Source organism: Syngnathus acus, chromosome 3 (assembly GCF_901709675.1).
Source record: "Syngnathus acus chromosome 3, fSynAcu1.2, whole genome shotgun sequence".
NCBI lineage: Eukaryota > Metazoa > Chordata > Actinopteri > Syngnathiformes > Syngnathidae > Syngnathus > Syngnathus acus.
The window spans coordinates 10,554,533-10,579,286 of NC_051089.1; the positions used below are offsets into that span (position 1 = coordinate 10,554,533).

The following is a 24,754-nucleotide window of genomic DNA, read 5'->3' on the forward strand; positions in this document are numbered from 1 at the left end:
CCCCCCAGAGATTCAAACTAACCTCCAAAGTATTGGGCAGTGAGGCCAGTTCCTTTATTTGTGCTGTATACTCAAAACCTTTGGGTTTGACATCAAAAGATGCATAAATATGACAAGAGATCAACAGTTCAGATATTATTGCCAGGTATTACCATGAAACTGGATTTAGAGAGCATTGCACCAATTTTTAGGTGAGTGAAAGTACTCCATCAGACAGATTAAAAATAAATAAAAATGACATCAATTGATCTTAACATGTTTTTCCTGGTTTTCATGTTAACACTATCTGGTTTCATTCCATTGAACTAAATTGACAAGCAAAAATATTTTGTAGACTCCCGAGTTCCTTTTTCTACTGAAGATTAATGTTCCCATCTCTTCAATGACTTCAGAAAACCGCGATTGGTTGCGTGGACTGAGACTCTGCAATTGTGATGTAATTTTCAGTCGCCAGCAAGTGGCAAAATGGCCGCTCCTCCTGAGATGGATAAAAACAGCTGGATTTTGCCTTTGAAATTCATATTTCACAAACAAAAAAATCTCATTACAATGTATGTTGTTTAAAACTGTTTTTTTTTAAAAAAAAAACACATTTCTGCTTCTTGTCTTGCCCTCTTTTTGCAGATTTCAATTCATGCAGTTATTCTATTTAAATGCTGCACATGCTTGCTGTCAAATTTGTTTGTCTTAACTTGTTTGCCGTGCTCCAGTTTAGTGAACATCATCCAGGTGTAATGGGTGTGCTGAATCAACCTCCTTGAGTTCACTTAGGAGCTTACAGGGAAGATTACTTGCCGACGCTCTGAGTGACATATTTGCAGTAGCTGTTATTGCTATAAATGTAATGTCTTCCCTTGAGTGTTAAAACTAGAAAACAATTTACACAGTGACAATGATTAGCATTTGAGCAACAGGGCAATCAGCCTGAAATTGGACTAGAATTACAAATGCCCTAAAAGCTGATGAAAATACACAAACAGCTGGGAGAAGATTAATCTCAAACATAATGTCAGCACTTAGACATAAATCATCTTTTTAGGGTACCGGTGGAAGAGGAATCACAATGGGCGGTAGATTAAATTGTTTTTCATCTATTTACATTTCCTCTATGGAGAAAAATAATTACACTTTTCAAAATGAAAAGTCTGCCCAGCTCAGCAACAACATTAAAGGGCAGAAGTTGTCTGGTTGCGGTCAGGTTTCCTTTTTTTTTTCTGAACTGAGATACTCTTGGTGAGGGTTGAGGTACGGCAGAGTGCATCGTGGACTGATCGCCAGCAATCTAACAACCATTCGCACTCAACATTCACACCTAAAAAGCAGGAATGTCAGTGAGTCGGCATGGGCTTGGAACAGTGCCTATTGTGACTTCTCTTCTCTACGTTATGAAGTAACATCAGACCAGAAATGAAATAAAGTGTTTTCTGCCTTGATAACAAGCTTTTAGTATTTATTTCACCAATTGTCGATACGCGAACTCTTCCACCTGTTTTTTCTTGCTTCATTTCAAGATATAGCAACAGTTAACCTTGAATTTTGTGGTACAGTGATAGGCAGGGGTGTGCAGATGGGGTGGTGGATTTGGGCATCTGTCCTGGTTTCAAAAAGCCACTGTGAAATGAAGTAGGATTTTAATTCAGAGATTCTTTCATGTTCTCCTAGAGGGCGCACCATACATGGTCTGCACTAAAACCCACCAGGCTAGTTCATTCACTCCCAACGTCGATAAACGCCATCATCTGCAGGCAGCGGAGAGTCCATCCGGAAGTTTCTTGTTGCCATTTTGACAAATGGCTTGAGTTTCCTTTCGGTTTCAAACTGGATAAAACGAACCAGGCACGGTCTTCAAGCACCAAGCAACAATGCAAGGAAGTTCCAGCATTGCCTCAACCAAAGCACTTTACATATGTCGAGTCCTTTTACCGCCCACAAGTACTTCCCATGGTCAGATCCTCGCATTCAAAAAAAGTATAAAATTCCAGCAACTGTGATGTGCTTTTTTTTTTTATTTATTACAATCACAAAGAAAAGGGTCACTCATAATCACACATCATACGCCCAGATTCCTTGAAAAGGAGCATTTCCACCTATTACGGGATAATTCCACTGGTGTCTTCTTATATTCTACCTTGCAATAAAAATGTCATGCCTGTTCTATCGTAAGCGTGCTCTTCTGTCCTTATGTATAGATTTAACAACTGAAACAAATATTCAATTTTATTTTTCTGTCAATCACTTTGTCCATTTATATTGGATACTTGGAAGCTGTGCTATTCCAAGTATAAAGTTGTTAGTTGAGAGATCAACTGGCATTGAACACTTTCAAAATATTTGGTGTCAAACTGCATATATATATATATATAATATATATATATATATATATATATGTTGCCAGATGGCAGAATATCTCTCTGATTCTTTTTGATAATCGCACGCAAAGCTGGTTGTTCTCAAAACATGTGTCCATGTGATATCAGAAAATCCCTTGCCTCTGCAAATATCTGCGAGCACATCTGGTCATAATCACATTGTAAACATCGGTTATGCAATGACTTTAATGTCTGTATCCTTCTGGCAGTATCTTCTGTTGCACAGGCAACGTTTGCTGCCGCGGCGATAAAGAGATTAACCTGCAAGTGCGCAAACTGTTTGAAACAGTGTGACAAGCAAATGGGTGAAAAAGGCACGGTAGATTTCAAGGGGCGTATGTGAGGACTTCATCTTTTTTAACCCTTCTCTTTTCTCCCCTGCTGTAACATACCTTTGAGAAGATATGTATATGTAAAGAAATGTCATTATTGGGATGAGTTTTTCCCATTTTGCTGTAACTTGCTATAAATAAACCCAAGTCATATTCTTGTAAATCGTGGGTCGACCCTGATTTTCTATATTGTGTGTGACTAAAGCAAAAGAGTGCCGCCAGCTGAGCAGTCAGAGCAGAGAGCCAGCGCTTGGCCTTAGACGGCGATCTGATTAGAGAAGGTTGGCGACCAGACTAAACCAGACCAGACAGTTGCAGCAGCAGAGTATACCTGGAGGGAGGGGGGTGGCTGAACCGAATTAATTCTATTGTACTGGCCGCCATCAGAAAGTTGAAATCACCGCACTGCCAAACAAATCGTTTGTTATGAATTGGCCCCTTTGCTGTGCAGATGCGATGTGTTTCAAAAGCAGATGCACTTTTCAGTGATGATTCTGATGTCAGCTCATCATACTGGGTCATGCAACTCTGTGTTTTCTTTTTCTACACACACAGCGAATAGCAAAAGTCTACACACCCTAAATTCAAATGGCATGTTTTTGTCATTAAAAAACAAATGACACCATAAATTATTAAATTATTTCAAAGCAAAGGTTTCTATATTTAATAGGAACCCTTTAGCCTTTTATTATTAATTTTTTATTATTATTCAGGAGGGAAGTAAAAGAAGCAACTGCTGGGATGGAGCTGTTTTGATCAATGGGAGACAAGGGCTACTTCAGACTGCTCACAATTCCCCCACCTTGTCAAAATTACTGACTCGTACAGGAGACTTGTGCAATCAAATTTTTTATTTTTTGTTCATCTCTTAAAGAGTTTTTTCTAATGTCATTGAGTCATACAGGTCACATTAGAAATATGATTTATCTTGTCCTCATTTTTTTGGTACAACAAAATCAACAAAACAACACTAAATGGTGATGAGATTTCATTTATTCTAAACAAAATTTCTTACAGTTTTTTCTTTTTATGTAAATGACACACATTCAACAAATATTCACTTTAAGTCTAAAGGGTATGAATAATTGAAAGCTTAATTGGCTTGTTTCCGCAAGTCTGGAAAAATGTGGTTTAATGCTTGCATATCAGCTCAGATGACAAGTTGGGCAGCAGCTGAATACAGTTTCACACTACTCCAAACTACAACCAGGATAATGAACATATTTTAAAAAGTATTTAGCTGAAAAAGTCAAATCAAAGCTGATAAAATGGACAATTTTTTATTTTTTTTTCAACAGCGTGCACTGGATCTTTAGAAACACCAGCACCCAGCCAACAGGATCATGTCATGTGTGTGTTTGAGAAATGGTGGAGTTAAAAGTGTGATGGTTGAATAAAGGTGAACCAAAAAAAAGTATTGACAGACAAGAATGATGGGCATTTCTATACCCTACCCTCCAGTCTTTGGGCCAAGCATGCACAGACGGGCGTTAAAAGGTGTCGATGGATGTCTTCAGAACACCGCTCATTCATCTTTCTTTATGGTTTTCTTTTGAAAACCGTGTCAAAACACAGGCTCTCTAATGGATGACTTGTTCAGACAGGCCCACAGTTGTGTATTTGGCTGTATAGACACACTCATGTGAATCTACTGAATTGCTTTTTTTTCATCTAGACACTGAAGCAAAGAAATTGAGTGTGAAATGTTGATGTCTCGATGAGAAGCATGTTATCGAATTTTATCATACAATTTGGCTGCTAGCAAAGCATGGTAAGTGGTTGTGATAATGACGACAGTAATACTAAATACAGATCTAGGGAATGCAATGAATGAATCACAAAGGTGATAAACTTGTTTGGTGAGTAACCCAACTATGCATCTGTGAAACCTCTCAGCTGCCTGAAGTCCCTCAACCTCTGAAAGGCAACTGCAATGTTCACCCTATGTTTGTCAAGATTATTAATGTAAAAGAACTGAATGATTCCTAATTCCTTCTTTTGAGCTTTTCTTGCTTCGTTGCTGCTTGTGTTTGCCAAACTTTTGCCCTGTTGCCTGGATTTCCCACCATAGTTTCAGCAAAACTCCTGAAGCCCTGCAGCGAATGTGTCCGCTAGTGCACGAGAAATGATCGACATCTCATCTGGTACACAAGTATATAGATATGAAATTAAAAATATAGTTGTATTTTGAAACATGACATAAATTCTGCACTTCATCCGTGCATGTGTGTGTTGATAATAGTGGTAGAAATAGGAGAGAGGGGGCATATGGGGGGGTCTCGCACATGGTGCCATTTAAGCCTGGCAGAATATTGTATAGAGTGAATATTCAAGATTCGCCCACTTTGTAAGAACAAAACCTCAATGATTTAAGGATTTGACCGTGATGGAAAGAAGGTGTGAAGTTGAACTTTCCGCGCGTCCCTGAAGGCCACAGTTCCCCGGGCTGTCAAAGCGCCCTCCCTGTCCCCGCTCGGCCGAGGGAAGCTGCAGGGTTCCGGGATGACGCCACCTCTCGCTCCGCCCCCGACGCAAACTCGCTCTTTGCGTTCATTTCATTCCTCTTCTCATTCCGAGCATTCTTCGCATCTCTGTCAGTGAGCGAAGCGATTCACCTTCCTTGCCGACTCAAAAACACCAGAATAACTTGACATTAATATTGTAAATGCCCAATAACACCACATGAGCTCAAAATGGACATTTTTTTTTTTTTTTTTTAATATGAGGTATCAATAACGAGGTAAGTTCCATTGCTAGTTGCAGGCATTCAAAGTGAATGCCGACTTCTATTTGCTTGGTTTACTTTATGACTTTTCAAATACTGAGTAGTTTATAAAAAAAACAAAAACAAACGCTGGCCTATTTATGTTATTTCTCCCAGGGCGCGTGGAAACGGTGAGTGTAGTGGGTTAGATGGCCGACTCGCTGTTGCAACAGGCACTTTGAACGCTCGCTCTGCTCTCATCGCTCGAGCGGCGAAAATCTTTTACATTTTTCACATTTTTGGAGAAGAAGGCTGCTCCTACGCCCCTTTTAAAAGCGCCACATGTCGTGTGCTCCGTGTCAGAGCCTCGGAAACACCCACGGGGGATTTAAGCCTCAACTAAAAAAATACATAACCAGCTCGGAAAACAGTTTTTGGGACAACATGACGATTGTAAGCGTTGCTCTTTTCCTCTCTCTAGTTGTTGACTCGATCGACACTTGGGGGATTTCATCGGAGGCTTTTCGGACCACCTCGACGAAAAACACCAGGGAGACTTGTTGCTTCGCTACCTTGGACGTTGCTTTTTTAAATCGCCGTCGAAGTTGTGTGTGAGTATATCTATTTTTTCGTGCTTCTTTTTCCTTTAGCTTCACTTTTACAGGGCAGGCGAGGGAACCGCTCGGAAAAATAAGTCAAAAGTCCGTCATTGGTTCGCGCAGCTTACTTTACGTTCGCTCACGATACGAACAATGCTCAAAATAATAACTGTCTATATTCGAAGACTAGTATTTTGCTTTGGATCTTTAAAAAAAAAAACACAACATATTAAAATGAGATCATACACATCCTCCAATGTAAAAGTATCCCGGGGCTAAAGGTTTAGTTGTTGGCACAGTGTCGGAGGAATATTAGCTTTAATTGACGTGTTACTCGTTCGAAAAGTAGATTACTCCGCTATGTCTGGTACTAACTCGCGGGAAATGGACGTTAAATGTTAGTTCGAATATCATTCGTGGCGCCTTTGTTTTGCTTCCCCCCCCCCCACCGCTATGCTTTCCGTTTGGGGCTTTCCTTTAGTTTGGGATTTGCCTGCTCAGCTAAAAGTGAGCCCTCGTAGTAGATCACCAGTAGCACCACATTTTATATTACTTTTTCTTGTAAATTTGCATGCAATTTTCTCAAACTTTCAAACATATTTATTAATTGAAATATAACAATGTAAGTGATTTGCAGCTTGCAGATAATTTATTTTTTGCACCAGACTTTTGCTGTTTCAAGATTTCACAGCAGCACTGTAAGGTCACAAGGTCACCAGTTAGATACGCCGCTTTGATTCAGCCACAAGTGTCCCCCCCTAAAGCGGTTTACTTTTCCCAAATTGAATGTCAACGGTGTGGTCAAAGTTGAATAAGCTCGTTTTGCCACTGGACATAAGTGCAAAATAGACTTGCAGGAGCAGTGAAGGTAGTAAAATGTACTGTTTTTAAATGCAGATTTAATTGATGGAGTTTTCACATCTACTCTCAGAAAACTACCCAATTCTTAGCTATGCACAGGCTCAACAAAACATGAAACACAAGAAATTGGCACAAAAGGGTTATTATTTCCAGGAATAATTCCGAACTCTGCATAACCCCAAACAATTCTCATTATATGAGTAAATCTTCTCGCGAGGGGCTAGAAATGGATGCTTTGTTTTCAGTTTATGCAATCAGGCAACCTGTTGGACCAAAGCCTGTTCGACACTTGTGTAAGAATAGGAAATATTTGGAGTGAGGTCCTCCCAAAATCGGTTTGCTTTATATCACCTTTGACATGGAACAATAGGCATTTGTTTAACCTCGATCAACAGGTTTTATAGTCATAAATACAAAAAAAGCTTGGACTTTTTGCAGAATCCCTTATCTTTAGATGCAAGCTTTACTTTAAGGTTGCATAATTGTGCTAATGGACAAAAAATATATAGTTTGGGCTAAAGATTATTTATCATTGTGCAAATTTTACTGGGGTCCCAGTGTTGTTTAGGTACATAAATATTTAATCAATTAATGGTAACATATCAATAGACTTCTTTTTTTTTTATCAATTGAGTTTACGTGTCATGATAAAAACAATAGTTATAACCGTACAGAGAAAGTTATTTTTATTATCTATATTTGTTGATTTTTTTATGTAATAAGTCTCTATTTTTGTAGAGCAACTTCCCCTTTCAATTTTATTTGCATTTACAAGGATATGACTCTGTCACGTAAACATTGTTGTTTTATGTTACGGTAAAAGTTTCAGCAGTTTTCTTGAATCTATAAATCACAAGATTTTGAACCATAGAATTTGTAGCAGGCTACTAGGATGCTATATCTGCTTTTGACGATTTTAAAAAGGACACTCCCGCAGGCTTCCAGACTGTTTGTGCCCTGAGGTAAACCTTGGTCTAGAAAGGGAATTTTAGAGTGTGTGTGTGCTGCTGCTCAGCAGTTTGAGCAAAGCCCACTGAGACCAGCCCAGAGTGCCACCAAAAAGGAAAAGCTGGCTCAAAGCCACTGACGTCATTTAAGAAAATCGGCTTCAAACTGCAGCCATAAATGGTCCACTAGCTACCGGAAATATTTGACTCCTGTCAGACCTTTTTAGTTAATGCAACACAGTTGTTTTTTTTCAATAGCCAAGAAAAAAAAAAGTGGCATGTTTCAGTTTTCCTTTACCATATATAATTTACCATGCATAATTTGATTCGTCTCGAAATGGCATTCTTGAAATGTATGTTCTGAAAAGTATTATTCATCTAATTTTTTTGTGTGACCATAAGTAACACACGATAGTATTCTCTGACTCATCATCTCAGTAGGAATCACTTTCTATCTGTTGTACAACTGGAGTTCTTATCCGCTATAAAGGCAGGAAATCTGGGCTTCAACAACTTCCTCTCCCTGTGCAGGCAATAAGAGTGAGTGACCAAGTTGCTCAGCCTTCGATGATTAATAGGGAACAAAGGCGTAAGGCCACTTCATTTACTGAAAGTGTGTATAATATTTGGCTTCTATTCAGACATATTCTCCAATCAAATCTGGCTACAAATTTCCACACGACACCTCCTCAGTAGTCACCGTACTGTAACCAGGACTGACAGAGATAAGGTTTTCTGGCCAGAAGGTGCCCTGGATTCTGCCGAGGCACAGATAAAGTGGAGGGGAAGCTTGTAATATTCAAATGCACATTGTACCCTGTACATTAGTTTTTAATCTTAGGTGGGACTGATGGAAAGTAATGCAAACTCGGTGCTGCGAATGCAGTCTAAATGTGCATGTGTTCATTCTTTACCCAGTATTTTTCCGTCATCGGTCTCGTAAAAGAGTATCCACAGTTTTTGAGTCAAACCCCGCGGGTGGGTTGTTCAAAATGTACCATTTCTGACACCTGAATAAGATATATTACGTGTAATTTGTGTAGTATTGCGGCAATGGGGAAAAAAATAAAGGTAATTGTGTACAGGCCGAATGATGGCTGCAGACAAGGAAATGCAAATGGTTGCCCTCACACTCATCACTGTGATTTGTTTTTTCATGCCCGTCCGCACGCGTCCTGAATGAGCCTGTGGCTCGGCGCTCATAAGATTCTTTATCTGACAGACCTTTATTTACAGCTTTAATTTCCTGAGCTTTATGTGTTCAGCTCGCGCTCCACGCTACTGCATGCTTGCTGTCTGGAATGCGCTGCATTTTTTTCAAAGGCAAATATCCAAGCTGTAATATTTGAAAGGTACATTTTATTTTAATATGTTCCGGCATTACAAGAAGGAGATTGTTTCCCTCAAATTCATGAAAAAAAATCACCCTTGTGTTATGGTAGACAATGTTTTAACTACATCTCTTTTCTGGACTGCAGATGTGTCTGATGTTGTCCAGGCCGTGTTGTTGCTAGGTGGTTCTCATTTTGAGGCGGGTCGAGCGAGGGCTGCTTTGATAGGACCTGTAAATCAATCCTATTCTCTGGCAAACAAAGATTGATCCCACAGTGGCCTGATGGTTGCTGGGTGGTGAGGTCCAGGCCTCAGGTTTGAGTGTGATGACATGAGACAGATTCGCAGCATCTAAGCCGACCGGTTCAAAGAGGCATGAAATGAACACAAAAGCCATTGCCCACATGGGCAGCCCTAAGAAAGTCTTCCAACCCCTTGCGTTTAAATTGGTATTGTAATATTTAATCTTCATGCTCTGGTAATCTACATACAATATATTACTGGGATCATTTTGATTGGTATAAATTCCCATTTTATCATTCAACTTTTCTTTCTCGAATTCAATTGTAGTACAGTCGCTTGTTTCTACGCCTCCGAAAAACATTTTTATTTTGCAAGTGTGGGGTCAATGTGTCAACTCTGTTTAAATGAAATTCGTAGTTAACTTGGTGTTTTTGTAGGAAAGATGTGTAAATAAATGGAATCGCAAAGGTAATTTCAAAAGTATTTGCCTGATTCATTTTTTCATTCATTTTGTTGCATTCATTCCGCCTTACAAATGCATCTCAAGGTCCTCAAAGATATGCTTTTACAGACGTAAAACAATTTTCCCAATGATGTTTTAATTTGCCATATAATAGAGGGTGCGTCTACTATTGTGAATGCTCAGAGTTTTTTTTTTGCACATTGCTCAAAAGGAAATACTTTTCACATTGCTGTGATAATTATGTCTCTACAACATCCGGAAAATGTTACGTTTTTAAACCGCATCATAATTATGGTTTTACACATTGAGGCCTTAAATACCGTGGGTTATTATGGAGCCCACAAAAGTCATTCATGAAATCATTATTGCACCTTCTGAGATAACAGCACAAAAGAACTCCACATGGAAAATTACATTTGAGACCTCTCATCTGCTATTTCATTACCTTGCTCTGTCTGATGGCTGAAATGGGTTCTCTTAATTTAAGGAGCTGGATTCCAGCTCGGTGAGTGGTTTATGTAATCTCACTGTAAGTATAATTTCCCATAATGCCGTGTCACAGCTACTACTCTGCTTAGCTACCACTGTCACTTACTGCAATGCCGGCCATCTCTCTGCCCCATATCTGACGAGTAAGACCATTTCTATGGTGCACGCTCTGAAAGGAGGAAAATATGCAATTATCTGTAAGCCACAAGTGTTTCTATGGGTGACATTCATACCTTCCTGTGAAAAACACAATTAGGCCCCAGATTCTATGGCACTAGGAGACCCCTTCATTGATGACTCACAAAGAGCTTTTAGCAGAAGCATCCAATTTAGGGATTCAAAGGAGCTAATCTATTGAAGCTAGATATGACTTGTATTCCAAAACTATTTATTTGAGCTAAGAACCAAGTCAACAAACCAAGACTAAGACATGGAATATTTGAGAGATTTACACATCATGTATAGTTCCATGTAAAAAAGAAAAATGTGAGTATGGAGTGGAGGGCTAAATAAGAACCCTTTAAAATTCTGATGTGGCACTGGCTTCATTAATTCTTGATTTTTTTTTTTTTTTTTTTAAAACTTGTTATAGTCTTGCCCTGACAGAGATCTGTGCCAAGATCTAAATAGTAATTTACTGGACCTGTTGCTGGTGTTAAATCAGAAAATGTATGCACCCACCATCTGGTGTTCACACCTGAATAACCCCACTTCCTATTCCATTGTCACCGTTACTACACAGTTGTCCCTCACTACATTTCACATTAAATGGGCAATTTTCTTTTTCCATGGCATTTTTCCATTGCATACAATGGATGAAACAAGGAGATACAAAGCACATACGTACAAAAAAATATAGCAGATCAACGTTCAGTTTTATAGTAATAATAAATTGTATTTGCCACCTGAATGTATCATGTCAATGTTAGGCGGGGAATTAAATCAGAATGTTGCGATTGGACATTGTATCCATCTTATGGTACAGTATTTATCCGTCTCTCTAAACACATTGCTAATATGCAGTGCTTAACTAGCTAATTGATTAGTCTACCATACAAGGAAACAAATAGCACCATTAAGCTTTTATGCAGACCTTTTCAATGTCGGTGAATTCTTTGTCTATTTATTAAGATTGGAAAAAAAGCACCATTAAGCTTTAATGCAGTGAATTCTTCATGTCTATTTATTAAAGATTGGAAAAAAACTGCATTAAGTATCCCCATCCACACCAAAAACTAAAGGGTTGTTTGGCCTGTGGCTAATTGTTATGGTCTTAACAGAATAGGCAAGGAAAAGTTAAAAACAATCCTACTTGTCTACTGTAAAGTGCAATGTTAAATCAGCACTTAGTAAGAGAATGTAGAATATTTGATAAGGCACTTAATTGTATTTAGTGTTCTTATCGACTGTCAGGAAAACAAACACAATCTGGATTCCACAGATTTGAAACCTCGTCAAGCCTCACAGTGTGAGTACAACGTAGCTGTGAAGAAAGTTGCTATACATCATGTCATTATGCTCCAACATTGCCGTAACTTGCACTCAGCTGCCTGTTATAAGTCACATCTTAGCACAGTTTTTTTGAGAAAGAAAAAAAAAATCGATATTTGGTTTTTCTAAAAGGGTTTGAAATCCTGAAATCTTGGAACAGAAAGCCCCATTTAAAGAGGAATGAAAGAAGCCAACAAGTATAGGTAGATTTAAACTGGTCTGATTGCCAGAGAGACCGTCATTAAGAGTGTCTCAAGGATGACAAAGAAGACCCGGTTCCTCGTTGTCCAAATCAATAGATCCTTTTACCCAGTCGTTTCAGTCGAGCAATGTTAATACTGTTTTCGTGCTTTGCCGCTCTATAGAAACTGCACAGAGACAGAATGGACTAGCATAGAATGTTGGACTGCTGCAGTATATAAAAGTGCAATCAGTGCAAGCAAGCAAGGCGGAATGAAAGTTGGTTTGTGGTGTTAAGAAGCTAGCATCCTAATATTTCAATCTATAGTCTCTTTTAGGCGGAAAGTTTCAGCCCCCACCTGTTCTTCAAATACCATCTCATCATGTCTTGAATATGGACCTAATTCGATGTTGACTCTTTGTTTTACGTTTATAAACTAATTAGTTTTGCATTAGGTTACAATAAGTGCAACACATCTAGAAAGACAAATATGCCTTCGCCCCCATTAGCTCCCCTCTCCCACTCTCAATCAGTTGTGAGGTAGTTTAGCAGTGTCAGCAGTTTACACAAAAAAACACAACTCAGTGAAAGTTCTCTCCGTTCACTGGGTGTTTTCCCCCTTCAGTGTAACCCGTTACACCCTCCCCCATCATAAACTGACATGCTGAAAAAAAATATAGGCACACTTAAGACAGCTTGCGCCACGTGAATAGATTTCCTCTCTGAACAATTTGGCTGTGGCTGAGTCACTTGTGAAACTCTTCTTCGTTTGAGTCTGTATGTTGGTATTGTAATGCCCTCTGGTGGCCAAGTGGCAAGGAACGATGGGGAATGATTTTGAACTTATTTCAATGAGGAGATTTGAGATACACGTGTTTTCAGTTATGAGAGTGGTTACGGAACAAATGACATTTGTATAAAGAAAGTTGAAGCACCGCTGTCTGTTGCATATTTTTTCCCAGGTCTCACCCTAGTCTGGTCCAGGCTTTAGCTTGGAGGGCCCAACCGCAAACATTGATCCCAGCAGCTGGAGCGGCAGCGAAAGCCCTGCCGAAGACATGGAGAGGATGAGCGATTCGGCAGACAAGCCCGTGGACAACGATGCAGAAGGCGTGTGGAGCCCTGACATCGAACAGAGCTTCCAAGAAGCCTTGGCCATTTACCCTCCTTGTGGACGTCGGAAGATCATCCTGTCCGATGAGGGGAAGATGTATGGTGCGTACAAGTCTGCGATATACTTTTTTCTTTGTGTGTATGCAGAGCTACAAAAATACAAATTAATCAATCTAATTCCGATTCCACAAACGCAATATTGGTAAGAATACCATGTGTTGACTAGCGTAGAATATGTAAATATAAAGATGATTGTTTTACTTGACTTCTCCACGGATAAACAAATGTTTTTGTTCCAAAACTGTTTCCCACTATTTGTGGTTAAATAGTGAATTCCATTTTTTAACCCGGAAAATTATTTTCAAAATTCCGATAAACCTCCAATATGCCTTTATCACAAAAAGGGGGAAATGGGGAAGGAAAAAATAGTAAAATAATATTGAATAAGTATTGGTGGGAAAAAAACGGCAAATAGGTAAGTGCCGAACGGTGAGTGGTCTCATGTGATGAATTAAAGCCCATTCAAGGTTTATTTCCATGACTGCCAGCCAGTGAATCATTCTCCTAAAAACATCTGACGTAGTCGTCACTCAAGCTTTGACACTCACATCTACGTATGTCTGCGTAGAAGCTGAACAGCTGACAACAGCCCACAACTAAGACCTGTACACCAACAAGAAGCTACCTTTTCCGGTTTGTGTATCAGGCAATAAATATAAAATGGCACCACAGTACGCATTTCATTACGTTCCTCTGCCCTCTTTTATCAGCAATGAAAAGGACCAAAACTATAACAATGAAAACCATGCAATTCACAATGGAAGTTCTGCTTTGGGCAAAGCTGCCGCAACAAAATATTATCACTATTATTAGCATTTTTATTGGGATTTGAGAACAATCGGGCAAATAAAGCACAAATGCTGCTCCAAGTACATGATGGTCAATCTCAAACTAACAATGCGGCAGCCATGCAGATGCTTAAGTGCAAGTTGGTAAGTAAAACAGCATGAACTATTAGTCTGTGGCAGATGGTACTGTGGCGGCCACCAGCTGTGCCCCCTCTCCCCCTGCCCTCCTCTACCCCATCTCTGGCTTGGTGATGTCATGGAAAGAAGGAAGAGGAGGATTTCAACTCGCACAGCTTGTCAATGTCAAGTGACGGCCGAAAACCCCGCAGCGCATTCACTTGCAGCTGTCATGTGACCCCTCCGGCCAAACCAAATGTAAATTGCAAGAGTTGCAATGAAAGGCCTCAGCTGCTACTATGGCCTCAGACAGGACCTGCCCTACTGTCTGCTCCTCCACAAACACACTGAGGCTTTCTGATTGCTCGGGGTTAAAGCATGACATTTTCATTGTATGTTTTTTTTGGGCTCTCATGCCATGTTTTAGATAGTTAACGCTGTGCCAATGCGGTAATCCCACAAAGGGAAATCCTGTTTATGCTTTGGCAGTACACAATAGATTTTGCAAGGGTGAAGAAAAGAGATGCCAGAGGAATGGGGCAGCGGTAGTGTGTTCTTGAAAATGGTACAGAGCCTTGCTCAAGGCCCAAATTAGAAATAATATTCCATAACATAAACCTGTCCAAGTAAAGGATGTAACAAACGTGTTCCTGCTTCACAACCAGTGAAATACTGTTACCATGAACGCAATACCCAAACCACATTTGTCAAAAGCTTGCCAGGAAGCAGCATCTGACATTTTGTTCCTCAGCAAGCGTCACATTTTTTTTTTTTTTTAACCCTCCGGTCAGCTGCTAAAGCCAAGTCCTTAAGGACAGAGCAACTCATGGAAAAGCAAAGTATAATAAACACACACAAAAATAATCATGTTTGTGCAATTGAACTCTTGAAGAATTCAAACGCAAAAGCAGACATCTTCATTTTTGGGTGAATGTAATTAAATTTCATTTTACAATTTTTGGTCGAAAAAATTAAAATGTATTTCCACGCAAAACCAGAGAACTTGAAAAGAATGAATGTCCTTAACAAATGGACAAGTCCACTTAACTATAACATACACAGTACTTCGCTTTGCGTGTTATGTTTGATTAGTGCTATTCTCGAGATTTTGTCGACCCCCCCGATTGCGACTAAGATCGGCTAAAGCTTCCGAGCCTGATCACTGATGCCATTGTTACCCATGAGTTTCATGTCAACTACGTATCTTAAACTCTCACCCAATATCAGTATTTCATATGTGCAAAAAAACATAGGAATAGAAATACAAAATATTTCTTTTGTTACTATTTGACGCAATATGGGTCCTAATCAGTCTAAGAAAACATGGGGCAGTTTTAACCTTGTAACCCCAACCATAAAGACAGAAAGTGAACATACGTGTACATATGTGTCTTGCGCTCAACCTGCCGTGACCTGGAAATTGATCTTGGGTCGCCATGTTATCGACAATCTCAATTGTCTAAAATGCACCCAGAGGATGGAGTTTTGATGGGGCTCCGCGAACAGGATAATTGAGCAAATGTACCATTTGGGAAAGTATTTTTGTCTTTTGCCAGTGACATTTACAAATGAGTGTCTGCTTGGATTCTAAGAGGAGCACATCACAAATTAAACAGTGCTTCTTTTGTTTTTCAACTTTTGTTACTTTGCCTGAAATTTTGCATATTTTGCTGCACTTTTGTTTTATTAGAGCAGTATTTAATTATTAAATGACTTCCAATGCCACTGTTCCTCAGACATTAGATACAATAAAAGTATATAATTAGGATTTCATGCTAAAAAAAACACATTAAGCAACATCAAGACATTATAGACGTCCCCCAAATATAGTCCACACATGATTTATTCACTAGAAATACAACTCCAAAGATAGAGAGATAAATGACATTCATGCATATTTGCATATATATATACCAGGAAGCAATAGTAATTAAATTTCTGAAAAAAACTGGTTTAAAATGCTGTCAGAGTTTGTTTACCAGTGAAATGTTTGTTGTTGGGATCAGTTTTTTTTTTCTTCTTTTTGGGCCAAAGGCTTTGCAAAGCATAGTCTTTGTGCAATGGTCCTTTAATCTCGGTTTATAGTGCTTACTGAGAGTCGCAGCCTCTCATGGCATCTGAGATGAAAGTTTGCTACATGGAGACTGGTATTTTGTATTTGAGATTCTAGGGATGGCGATGTGTTCCAAATGCAGAGCTCATCTCAAGAGAAGTCCTCCTGAGTGCCATTAAGCCCTTTGTCATCCAGGGGTAGAGTGCAGTTAATTAGCAACAGTCTCTATAGCAACTGTGTTGCCGTACACACAATTTGTAATTTCAGTTTCTTAGCTTATTATTGCGGTGTTTACCTGAATTGATTCACATATTCTGAGACTTGTGTTGACCGGCAGTGTGCGCATTCTCTTAGGCTTATTGTAAGTGAGATGTCAGACATCTGCAAAGAGTATTAGCTCAAATTGATCTTGGCTTGGCAAGACTTATTTAGAAGGGAAGGCAAATAAGGAGCTCGGGCCCGAGCAAAAGCTCTTGCACAGTTCACCTGCTGTGCTAGGCTGCATTCATTTATTCGGAAATGGAGATGATAAGTGAAACAACACGCTTCACTCAAATTGTATGTTTATTCATTGAGACATCAACGACATCGGTGGATTTTTGTGTTACTGCTGGCAAAAACAATGTCTCGTTCCTGTTGTTTTCATTGGAAGTTAAATTAAAGAAAAAAAATGTACACCCATTACTTTTTTTTTTTCCATCTTGAAAATTACCCTTGAAATATTATGGTTGTTTTTACATTTGAAAATCAGTTTATCTGATCTGAGCTCCTTTATCTTTAGGTATTAACAAATCATCAGATCAATACATAGTCATTCATCTATGTCGCATACAATCTGAAAGTTGCAAAAAAAAATTCAATGAAAGAAGCTTGTAGACAATGTGTGTGTTTTTAACGGAGTGGTATGTAGCAGTGTTCAGTTTTACATATAAACACTATTTCCAAGCAATATGTTTTTGTGCTCTTTTACTGTAAACCTTTCCTATCAGCTCGTTTTGTTCAGCCGTCTGGTCAGTCATTGACAACTAAGTGGCACTTGCTTTGCAGAGATGCTAAAAATGAATTTGATATAATGAGTAGACATGGCTTGGCCCCGTTGGGCCAGCACTTTGCATCTGTGGGGCGTGTATCACCAGGCCCAGAATGCTCCGAGACAGAGTGTGCAGACCTGATCCTCCCTGCCGGGCAGATAATTAGGAATTCTGGGATCAGCTCAGACTCCCCAAGTCACCTGCATTCACTCACAAAGGAGTGTGAGGGACTTCATTGTAGGAGAGGCATCACACACCTTAAATTGACACTTTGTGGCTTATTAACAATACTCATTTCTATTCATTTGTAGAACTTTTTTTTTTGCACTCTACAATGTTGAGTAGGGTCTGCCTCCATTTTGGGGAGAACATCTCAAACATTTTCTTCTATCTTGATTCCATGTTTTTCAAAAAGCAATTCTGCATTATGACAAAAAAGACTTAGGTTGTCTCATAAAAATATGAATGAATATTTTTTGTATTGTATTTACTGTTCACTGTGAAATATGTATATAACAAACTATAAGGATTTTAACTGCTCACTCATTGATTACTCAAATAAATCACCTAATGGGTAAAATGTTACGAAACTTGGGTAACCATACTGTGATGAAACGTAGGTTGGTGATGAGAATACTTATATTATGTTAATTGTCTTTTCTTGATTGAAATCTTTATCTGGGAAGACAGGCGTTCATTTCTCTGTTGATAATCAGAGGGACAATAAATAGTGTGTCAAGCTCCACCCGCCACAAGCTTACTGAAGTGTATCACTTCAATGGGGATGCCAACAAGCGAAACGTTTACATGCAGCCAATGACCCTTTCAAACACAAATATTGGCAATATTCAGGCTTTGAAAGGTCAACCACACAAAATCTCAAATATGCTCCTATTGAGCTTTTTAAAATTTCAGACCAAGACCCCCTGAGGTAATCCAAAAAGTTCTTATCCCAGGGATGTGTGGTCAGGGTAGGCCAGTGAGGCAGTGATTGAAGCATAAGCAAGTGCTTTGAAAAAATCTATTCAAAATTTAAATCTTGACCTTACTTGAAATATAATTCGTCACTGTCGGAATCCTCGCACTGTCAAAAAGACGGCTTTTTAGGAAACCCCAAAAAAAACAAAAAACAGGTACCGCTTCATTCAAATTATTTTGTACCTTCGATTAATAATAATGCAGATTTTGTTCTTTTTAATTGAAGACACTAAATGCGTTCAAACGATATCTAGATATGTGCAAGCCTGTTGTCTGCTGTGGGTGGTGAATAGCAGGCCGCTCGCTGCCTGTGTGCATCAGTAGCACACGGGGTGTGTCCCTGCTGTGCGAGGCCATTGGAGCCAAGCATCTGGTTTCAGGTTGCATGTTCCCAGTTGGCTGCTTTTGTTTGACTAAAACACAGAGACTCTGCTCCTCTTAAAGATGAAGCCGTCACTACCGTGCTCTTTTCCAGAATCACATTTCATGCCAATGATTACATCATATTCCGTTGATGAAACACTTTTATTCTGATGAGATCACCTCACACTGATGGAACCATTTTGAGTAATCAGCATATGAATGAAAACTGAATGCTACTGTTTTTCTCTCGAGCACGGCCGCGAACAGAGCCTGTCATCTATTCTTTTGCTGTTTGATGACAAGTGACAAGTATCTCTCAACACTACACAGATTCCCCGTCAACAAAAGAACCACAGACACCAAATAATCATATCGCTTCAACATACGTATCTTACTCAGCCCATAATACTATTGTAGTTTTGGGGATGTCAAGGTAGCGCTACTTTTAAGGGACTTAAAAGCAAGTCACAATTATAACCACTTTGTATAGCCGATGATTCCCTCAGCCTGCGATCACGATTTGAACTTGAAATAGCCATCATCATGACCGCCAAGTTAGACTCTTCATTTATACATATTTGTCGCAGTCAGCCTCTCTTCCTTTGTGCTCCGACATGCCATTGATCCGGAGAGATTGAAAGTATTGATTTGACTCTGTGTCTTACTTTGTTGTAGAGTAGCGGGCAGCGCAACTTCCTGACTCTTAATACCGTATTCACACATAGGACTCGCGGCACAGCCGGTTCCCCGGGAGACTCATAATTATAGCCGTCTTTTCAGATTAGTCCAGCAGCCCGTCCGAGTGTAGCATCTTTCCCTGGTCATTTATTTCATCCCTCTCTGTCTCTATCTCTCCCCCCTGAGAGACACAGCTCAACACAATGACCAGGCCAGTCTCCACAATAATGTATGTGATGATAAACACAGTGGCTCCTAATTGATAGAGTGATTCAGACAAGGGCTGGCTGTGCAAATTGGTCCCCTGTGAGTATATTGCGTAGAGTGCAGCCTTGCAGGTTTCAGCTCTTAGCCTCGTTTGAGAGGCGGACAGCGCGGGGAGAGGAATCAGAATGGGTTCGACCAGCCCGGGTGATAAAGATGCTGTCTTGGACTCTTTAGCATTGTCTGAATACAGCCAGAGTTCAGTCGAGGTTGCTGCTGTAATCCTCTCAGTGTCTCCAGGAAGGCTCAGGTTAGTGACCTGCTGCTTTGTGATGTCTTGTAAGATTTTGCGAGAACACCTCACCTTTAGTCCCCCACTGTTCAACTAACACATTAGCTCAACCGTGCCTGGCCCAGCCCCTGCAATAAAGCCTTTTAGCCAGCTCAATAAGGTCGTTTGAAGTTAAGTATTGATTTCTTTTGGTGTCCAGAGTAGGGACAAATGGATTTTTAAAGAGCTGTTAATTACAGTTGAACACAGCATTATGAAGAGAACTTCATGTTACTGTGGCTGAATTTCTAAATGCTCAGCAAAATTCATCAAACGTTTGTCAAGTACCACGAAAATCTATGCGGCCACAAAGCTTGTTTACAGAGCCCCATTCAGAATAATTCTTGAAATGGTTTCATTCTTTGCATAGAAATGTTAGCTATTGATTTTGCGAATACACTGCGTATGTTAGAGCATTTCATAAAGAAGTTATGTCTGTGCCGTTACTGACGGGATTTCTGTTCAAATTCACTTTATGGCTGGCAATAACTTCAGCAATGTACTTTCATTAATGTTTAGCCTGCGTCATGGCCTTGTTATTGTATTTACTAAATAGAGACTGAATAACAGATTGTACCTGATGCATGCTGCCTATGAATGTGGAAAGCAAGTCTCTTGTATGACACAGAATAACATCTGCATCAAGCAGCCTGTGGCCTTGACGTTTTTTTATTTTTATTTTATATAAATCCAGCAGCAACACTTTCACTTGAAAGCGGCTTAGATGGAGCCTGATGTCAGTAGATGTTATCCTCTGACTTCCACCAGCAGTGACCTGGAGGCTAACAGAGCCTGACTGTCATGTGGGGTAATAAAACCACCAGACTCACTATGCCTTTGGAAACACCTGTGAGACACCCGTTCATATTTAGTTTAATTGCTATTATTTGATCTTAAATAAGACACAGCAATAGTTTCACTTCTTTTTATTCTCAGGGATACCCAGAATTCAGGTCTGCATATTCTAGCCAATTCCACCAATATTATTAAATCACAAGCTAATAATAATACATTGTGAACATGCTGTGCTCTTGTGCACCTTAGTCAGATGTTCATTTGCTTTTGGCAAAACTGTGGCGTTCCATTGATAATGCTTTGAAAAGAGTTCCTCCTCGTGTCTGCTATCACTAAAGACCTTCGACAATTACCTTAATATTGTTAATTTGCTTTGTTGTCCCGTTAATTATAGCATGAGACCCGTAAGTCATCTGTCACTTCCATCTGTGTTGGCACGACCCCCTCTGCTCCACACAACACGTACCTACACACACTACGCATGTACACACACACTTGCGCAACAATTAATTAATGTTAATAAAATGAAATAATTAGTCCTATGTGTGAGTAATGAATTATTGAGAGCACTCAGAAAGCAGAGGCATTGCCAAGGCTTAAACATGTCACTCATAAATCAGATAAGTAAACTGCTATCATGTGTATGTTGGCCATAAAGGATCCAAAAGTATTGACTTTTAACCTGATCTCATAAGATTCAAAGAGATGAGAGTACGAAGAAAATGGATAGATGGAGAAAGATTAACATGTGAAATGGAATGTTCCAAGTTGAACCTAAATTCCTGCCAAATGTCCAATTTGGGTTGGTTCTGGGTGAAGCCTCTGTCCTAGCATGGCAAAATTCAATTTAAACCTGATTTAATTTGAAGGGGATTTTTTTTCTTTGTGTAATTGGGATTTTACGTCATCAATGTTCTTTTGGAATATTAACAATGTATCATACAAAAAAAAAAAAAAACCAGGTCGGTATCCACTTTTAATCAACAATTCCAATCTACAAACAGGAAAGTTACACAAGATGAGTAAGTAATTACTTTTGTAAATTTGTCACATTTACTTTCCTTGGTCAACTATGATAACAAGAAGCAACAATCGTCAGTCCTTTTGGTATGCGAGAGGAGGCTGTTCGTTGTGCTGACTTGGCAGAAAAGCAGTAAATAACAATCAAGAGGCTGTGTGCCAGTTTCAATTATTTGCTTGTCGTTAGAATGTACTGTGTCCTTTCTAAAGATTTAAAAGAGGCATATTGATAGGGCAGTCCCTACAGGCCAGCAAGTGTGGCAGATGCGCTCTGTGATGTGGGAGGCTGCCCGGTGTCCGTCAAGTAAAGTGCTGGAAGCCACACACTTGCAGACCACTTGCAAGCTATCTACAGGCTGATTTCAAGCCAGGATCTGTGCTTGGAAGAGTGCTATAGCCCAGATGTGACTGTGGTCATGCCTGCATTAGAAATAACAGAGGGGGGTGCTTTTACAGGAAATGGATATGTTTCAAAATTAGAGGGGAAAAAAAGCTGCAACAGAGCTGTAAAGCATCGTTCTTGCTGTTCAGAGGACAGAGCCAAGACCGTTATTTGTTTCGCATGCTTTGACCAAAAAGAGTCGGGTCGTGTTACAAATGGCTTCGTTTTGGAATTCAAAGATGTGTTATTACAAAAAGCCCAAAACCGCCTTACTCCGCCACTTTGTCGGGCAAAAAAACAACAACTTCTTTTTATTTTTATTTTTATTTTGACACCTGCTTTATTTTCTGTGGGTGTGGCATCACTGAGGTAGGTCCACAGCAAACGTCACAATGTTTTTCATTGTTATTCACAACAGAGGGGCTCTGTCTCGGCTTCCTAAGAAAAGATGCGGGTAGCCAAATTGGATTTCTGACTGAATGAGGAATGGGCTACTTGGGGACGGCCTAGTGACTGTTGAGCCACCATCCTTTTGTGCAGATGAGGGTGGAGTGCCATTCATATTTCCTAGCGCCTCCAGAGTTATTGAGATTCACAAGGAAACTCACTTGATCGGCTTCCTCCAGTCGCTGAACGGTCAAAACAGCTTCTTGGAGATCTTGCAATCAAATTTCAATTCATTTCTTGCACCTTTGAGGGACTGGAACATGCCGCTTAAGAGTTAATTTTCTCAGGCCTCTCTAAGGGTTGGTTCAACTGCTTGACTTTACTTACACTGCGAATCCTCCCACTAACTAAGGGCAGAGCTTAGTTTGAGAAAAAGCTATGTAGACAGTAAGCCTGTAAGTCGAACCTGTTGAAAATGATTTTTTATTTAAAAACAAGGTACCAGTCTTCACAGATGCGGGAAAAATAGAACTAAAAAGTGTAAATACCCGTAATGAAAGACATTTTGTCTCCATTTATCAGTAACCTGTCTGCACTAAAAACGCCATTATATATTTATATATTAAGTGTTGGCTATTTGTATAATAATCATAGTCATAATCATCATAATCCTAATGTATACTCTGTATTCTGTGATATTGCTTTCAAGATCTGTATGTGAACCCTTGGGGACATTTTATGTCCTTGCTTTTCTTGTTTTCCATTTGCCTCACAGATGTGCCACAAAACCTATTTATAGCCCTTTCATGCAAGGGATCGGCGACTCCGTTCCTACGGCACGTTAACCCGATTACCGATGGAAGTCAGATCATATTTTTGTATGAAAATAACTTAGTTCACAGTGCTACCAAACTTAAATATAATAACATAAATAATGATAAGTTAGTTTAAAATAATGTAAACCAAGATTGAAGAATTTCTTCAGCTAGCCTCTTGTTAATGTCTGTCACGTGACGTTTTTCAAATGTAGAGGGCAAACTTGGTGTGTGTGATGAATAAAACGGATTCTTATTCGATGTTAAAAATCTAATAGTGTGTCAAACCGTGAGTTCAAAATTGAGATACCAATCAAGCTTAACTTTGGTTTATTGTTTGTCATTTGACAGCTCGTTATCTACTTTAATCATAAGATCGTGTAATCTTGTACAGCTGTTTCTTCCCCCCCCATTTCACTTTTTTATTTTTTTTACAACTTTCCCCGACGGTGAAGTGAATTTACTAGCCCCATTTGACATTTAACTTGCCCAGGCAGCCATTATTATTGATCCATGTAATGTCACCACCGTACAGTTCGGCCCTGCTCAGTATATATAGTGATGGTGTTTATGGCTCCACTTGACTGCAGCCCGAGAAATGTTCTTGATTTCTGCTGTCTGACGGATTCTGAAATTGGTTCCTCAAAACAAGACATTATTGTACAACTGATTCTGCAAAATCCAAAAATCTCTTATATGCAACTTCAGATGTCCAGATTTTAAAAATGTGAAGAAACATTTCTGCCATATTTTATTTTTTCCCCTGTTTCAATTTGTTTGTGGACCAGTCTTGCGCCTTATCGATTTCAGGTCGCAAAGCCAGAATTATGTTAGAGACATTTTTAAGCTATTGTTATTTTCCTGTACAAACACTGGACCCACTGAGCTTCTTTCCTCCAGTTGAGTGAAAAGAATGAATTATTCAATAGCAAGCAAGCTTTCAGCTGGCCATTTGTGTGCTTTGATCTCAGAATCAGGAGGTTGCATGAATGCTTCTATTGTCATGTTACGTTTCCAGAGTGTGTGAATTATTGAAATCTTTACCCATCAGCTAAAGTTTACAGGCTCACGACACAGACAGTCTGCAGATCCCCTGATATTTATTTCTCAGGAGACGGCGCGTGGCTGCCCAACATTAAAAATAGATTGTCATTCACACCATATTTACATTGTCATGGTTGCACTGAATTTGCTTTTCAGCTAGTGCAGTATATGTGATTTCCCCTTCCTTTGGATATAATTAGATATACTCGCCACAAAATGGAATAGTATAGGAATTGTGTCTGCATATGTGCTAATATTTCCATTCACTGCTCACTATGCGTATCTTATATTGCTAATTATATAATATAATACACCATAATATTAGAATTTGTGTGGTTTGTTCAGGTGTCGTGATGAGAATTAGCTGATATTGAAGTGAAGGAACAAAAATGTTGCAGGCGGGGGTTGTACATTTCATAGAACAGTAGATCAGAACGCTGGCATTGCTTAGCTACAGCTGGACACATAATTAGAGCCCCCCCAACATATAATTTGTCTAATAGTTTTGTTTGGCGGCATGTTATTAACATATGAAAGGGCTAAGCAGGGGTCATGTGCATTGTGACAACAATTAGAGCAGACCT

General features: G+C 39.4%; 2 protein-coding genes across 9 annotated transcripts in view; both read left to right on the plus strand.

The window, feature by feature from the left end:
- Nucleotides 1–4,132, plus strand: part of mical2a (microtubule associated monooxygenase, calponin and LIM domain containing 2a) — a 31,305-nt gene extending 27,173 nt beyond the window's left edge. The window contains exons 24-25 of one of the 5 annotated variants that reach the window (XR_005097503.1): nucleotides 146–191; nucleotides 335–576. The gene's annotated coding sequence lies outside the window, so the exon portion shown is untranslated. Of the gene's footprint in view, nucleotides 1–145; nucleotides 226–334; nucleotides 577–1,745; nucleotides 1,976–3,999 lie in introns of those variants that run through there. The other 4 variants (XM_037247252.1, XM_037247254.1, XM_037247253.1 and 1 more) reach the window with 4 other exon arrangements.
- A 1,083-nt stretch (nucleotides 4,133–5,215) lies between these two features.
- tead1b (TEA domain family member 1b) overlaps nucleotides 5,216–24,754 on the plus strand; it is a 34,977-nt gene continuing 15,438 nt past the window's right edge. Inside the window, exons 1-3 of one of the 4 annotated variants that reach the window (XM_037247262.1) lie at nucleotides 5,216–5,441; nucleotides 5,887–6,016; nucleotides 12,974–13,226. In XM_037247262.1, the coding sequence (XP_037103157.1) occupies nucleotides 13,070–13,226 (157 nt within the window). In that variant the 5' untranslated portion in view covers nucleotides 5,216–5,441; nucleotides 5,887–6,016; nucleotides 12,974–13,069. Of the gene's footprint in view, nucleotides 5,442–5,626; nucleotides 6,017–12,973; nucleotides 13,227–24,754 lie in introns of those variants that run through there. The other 3 variants (XM_037247264.1, XM_037247265.1, XM_037247263.1) reach the window with 3 other exon arrangements.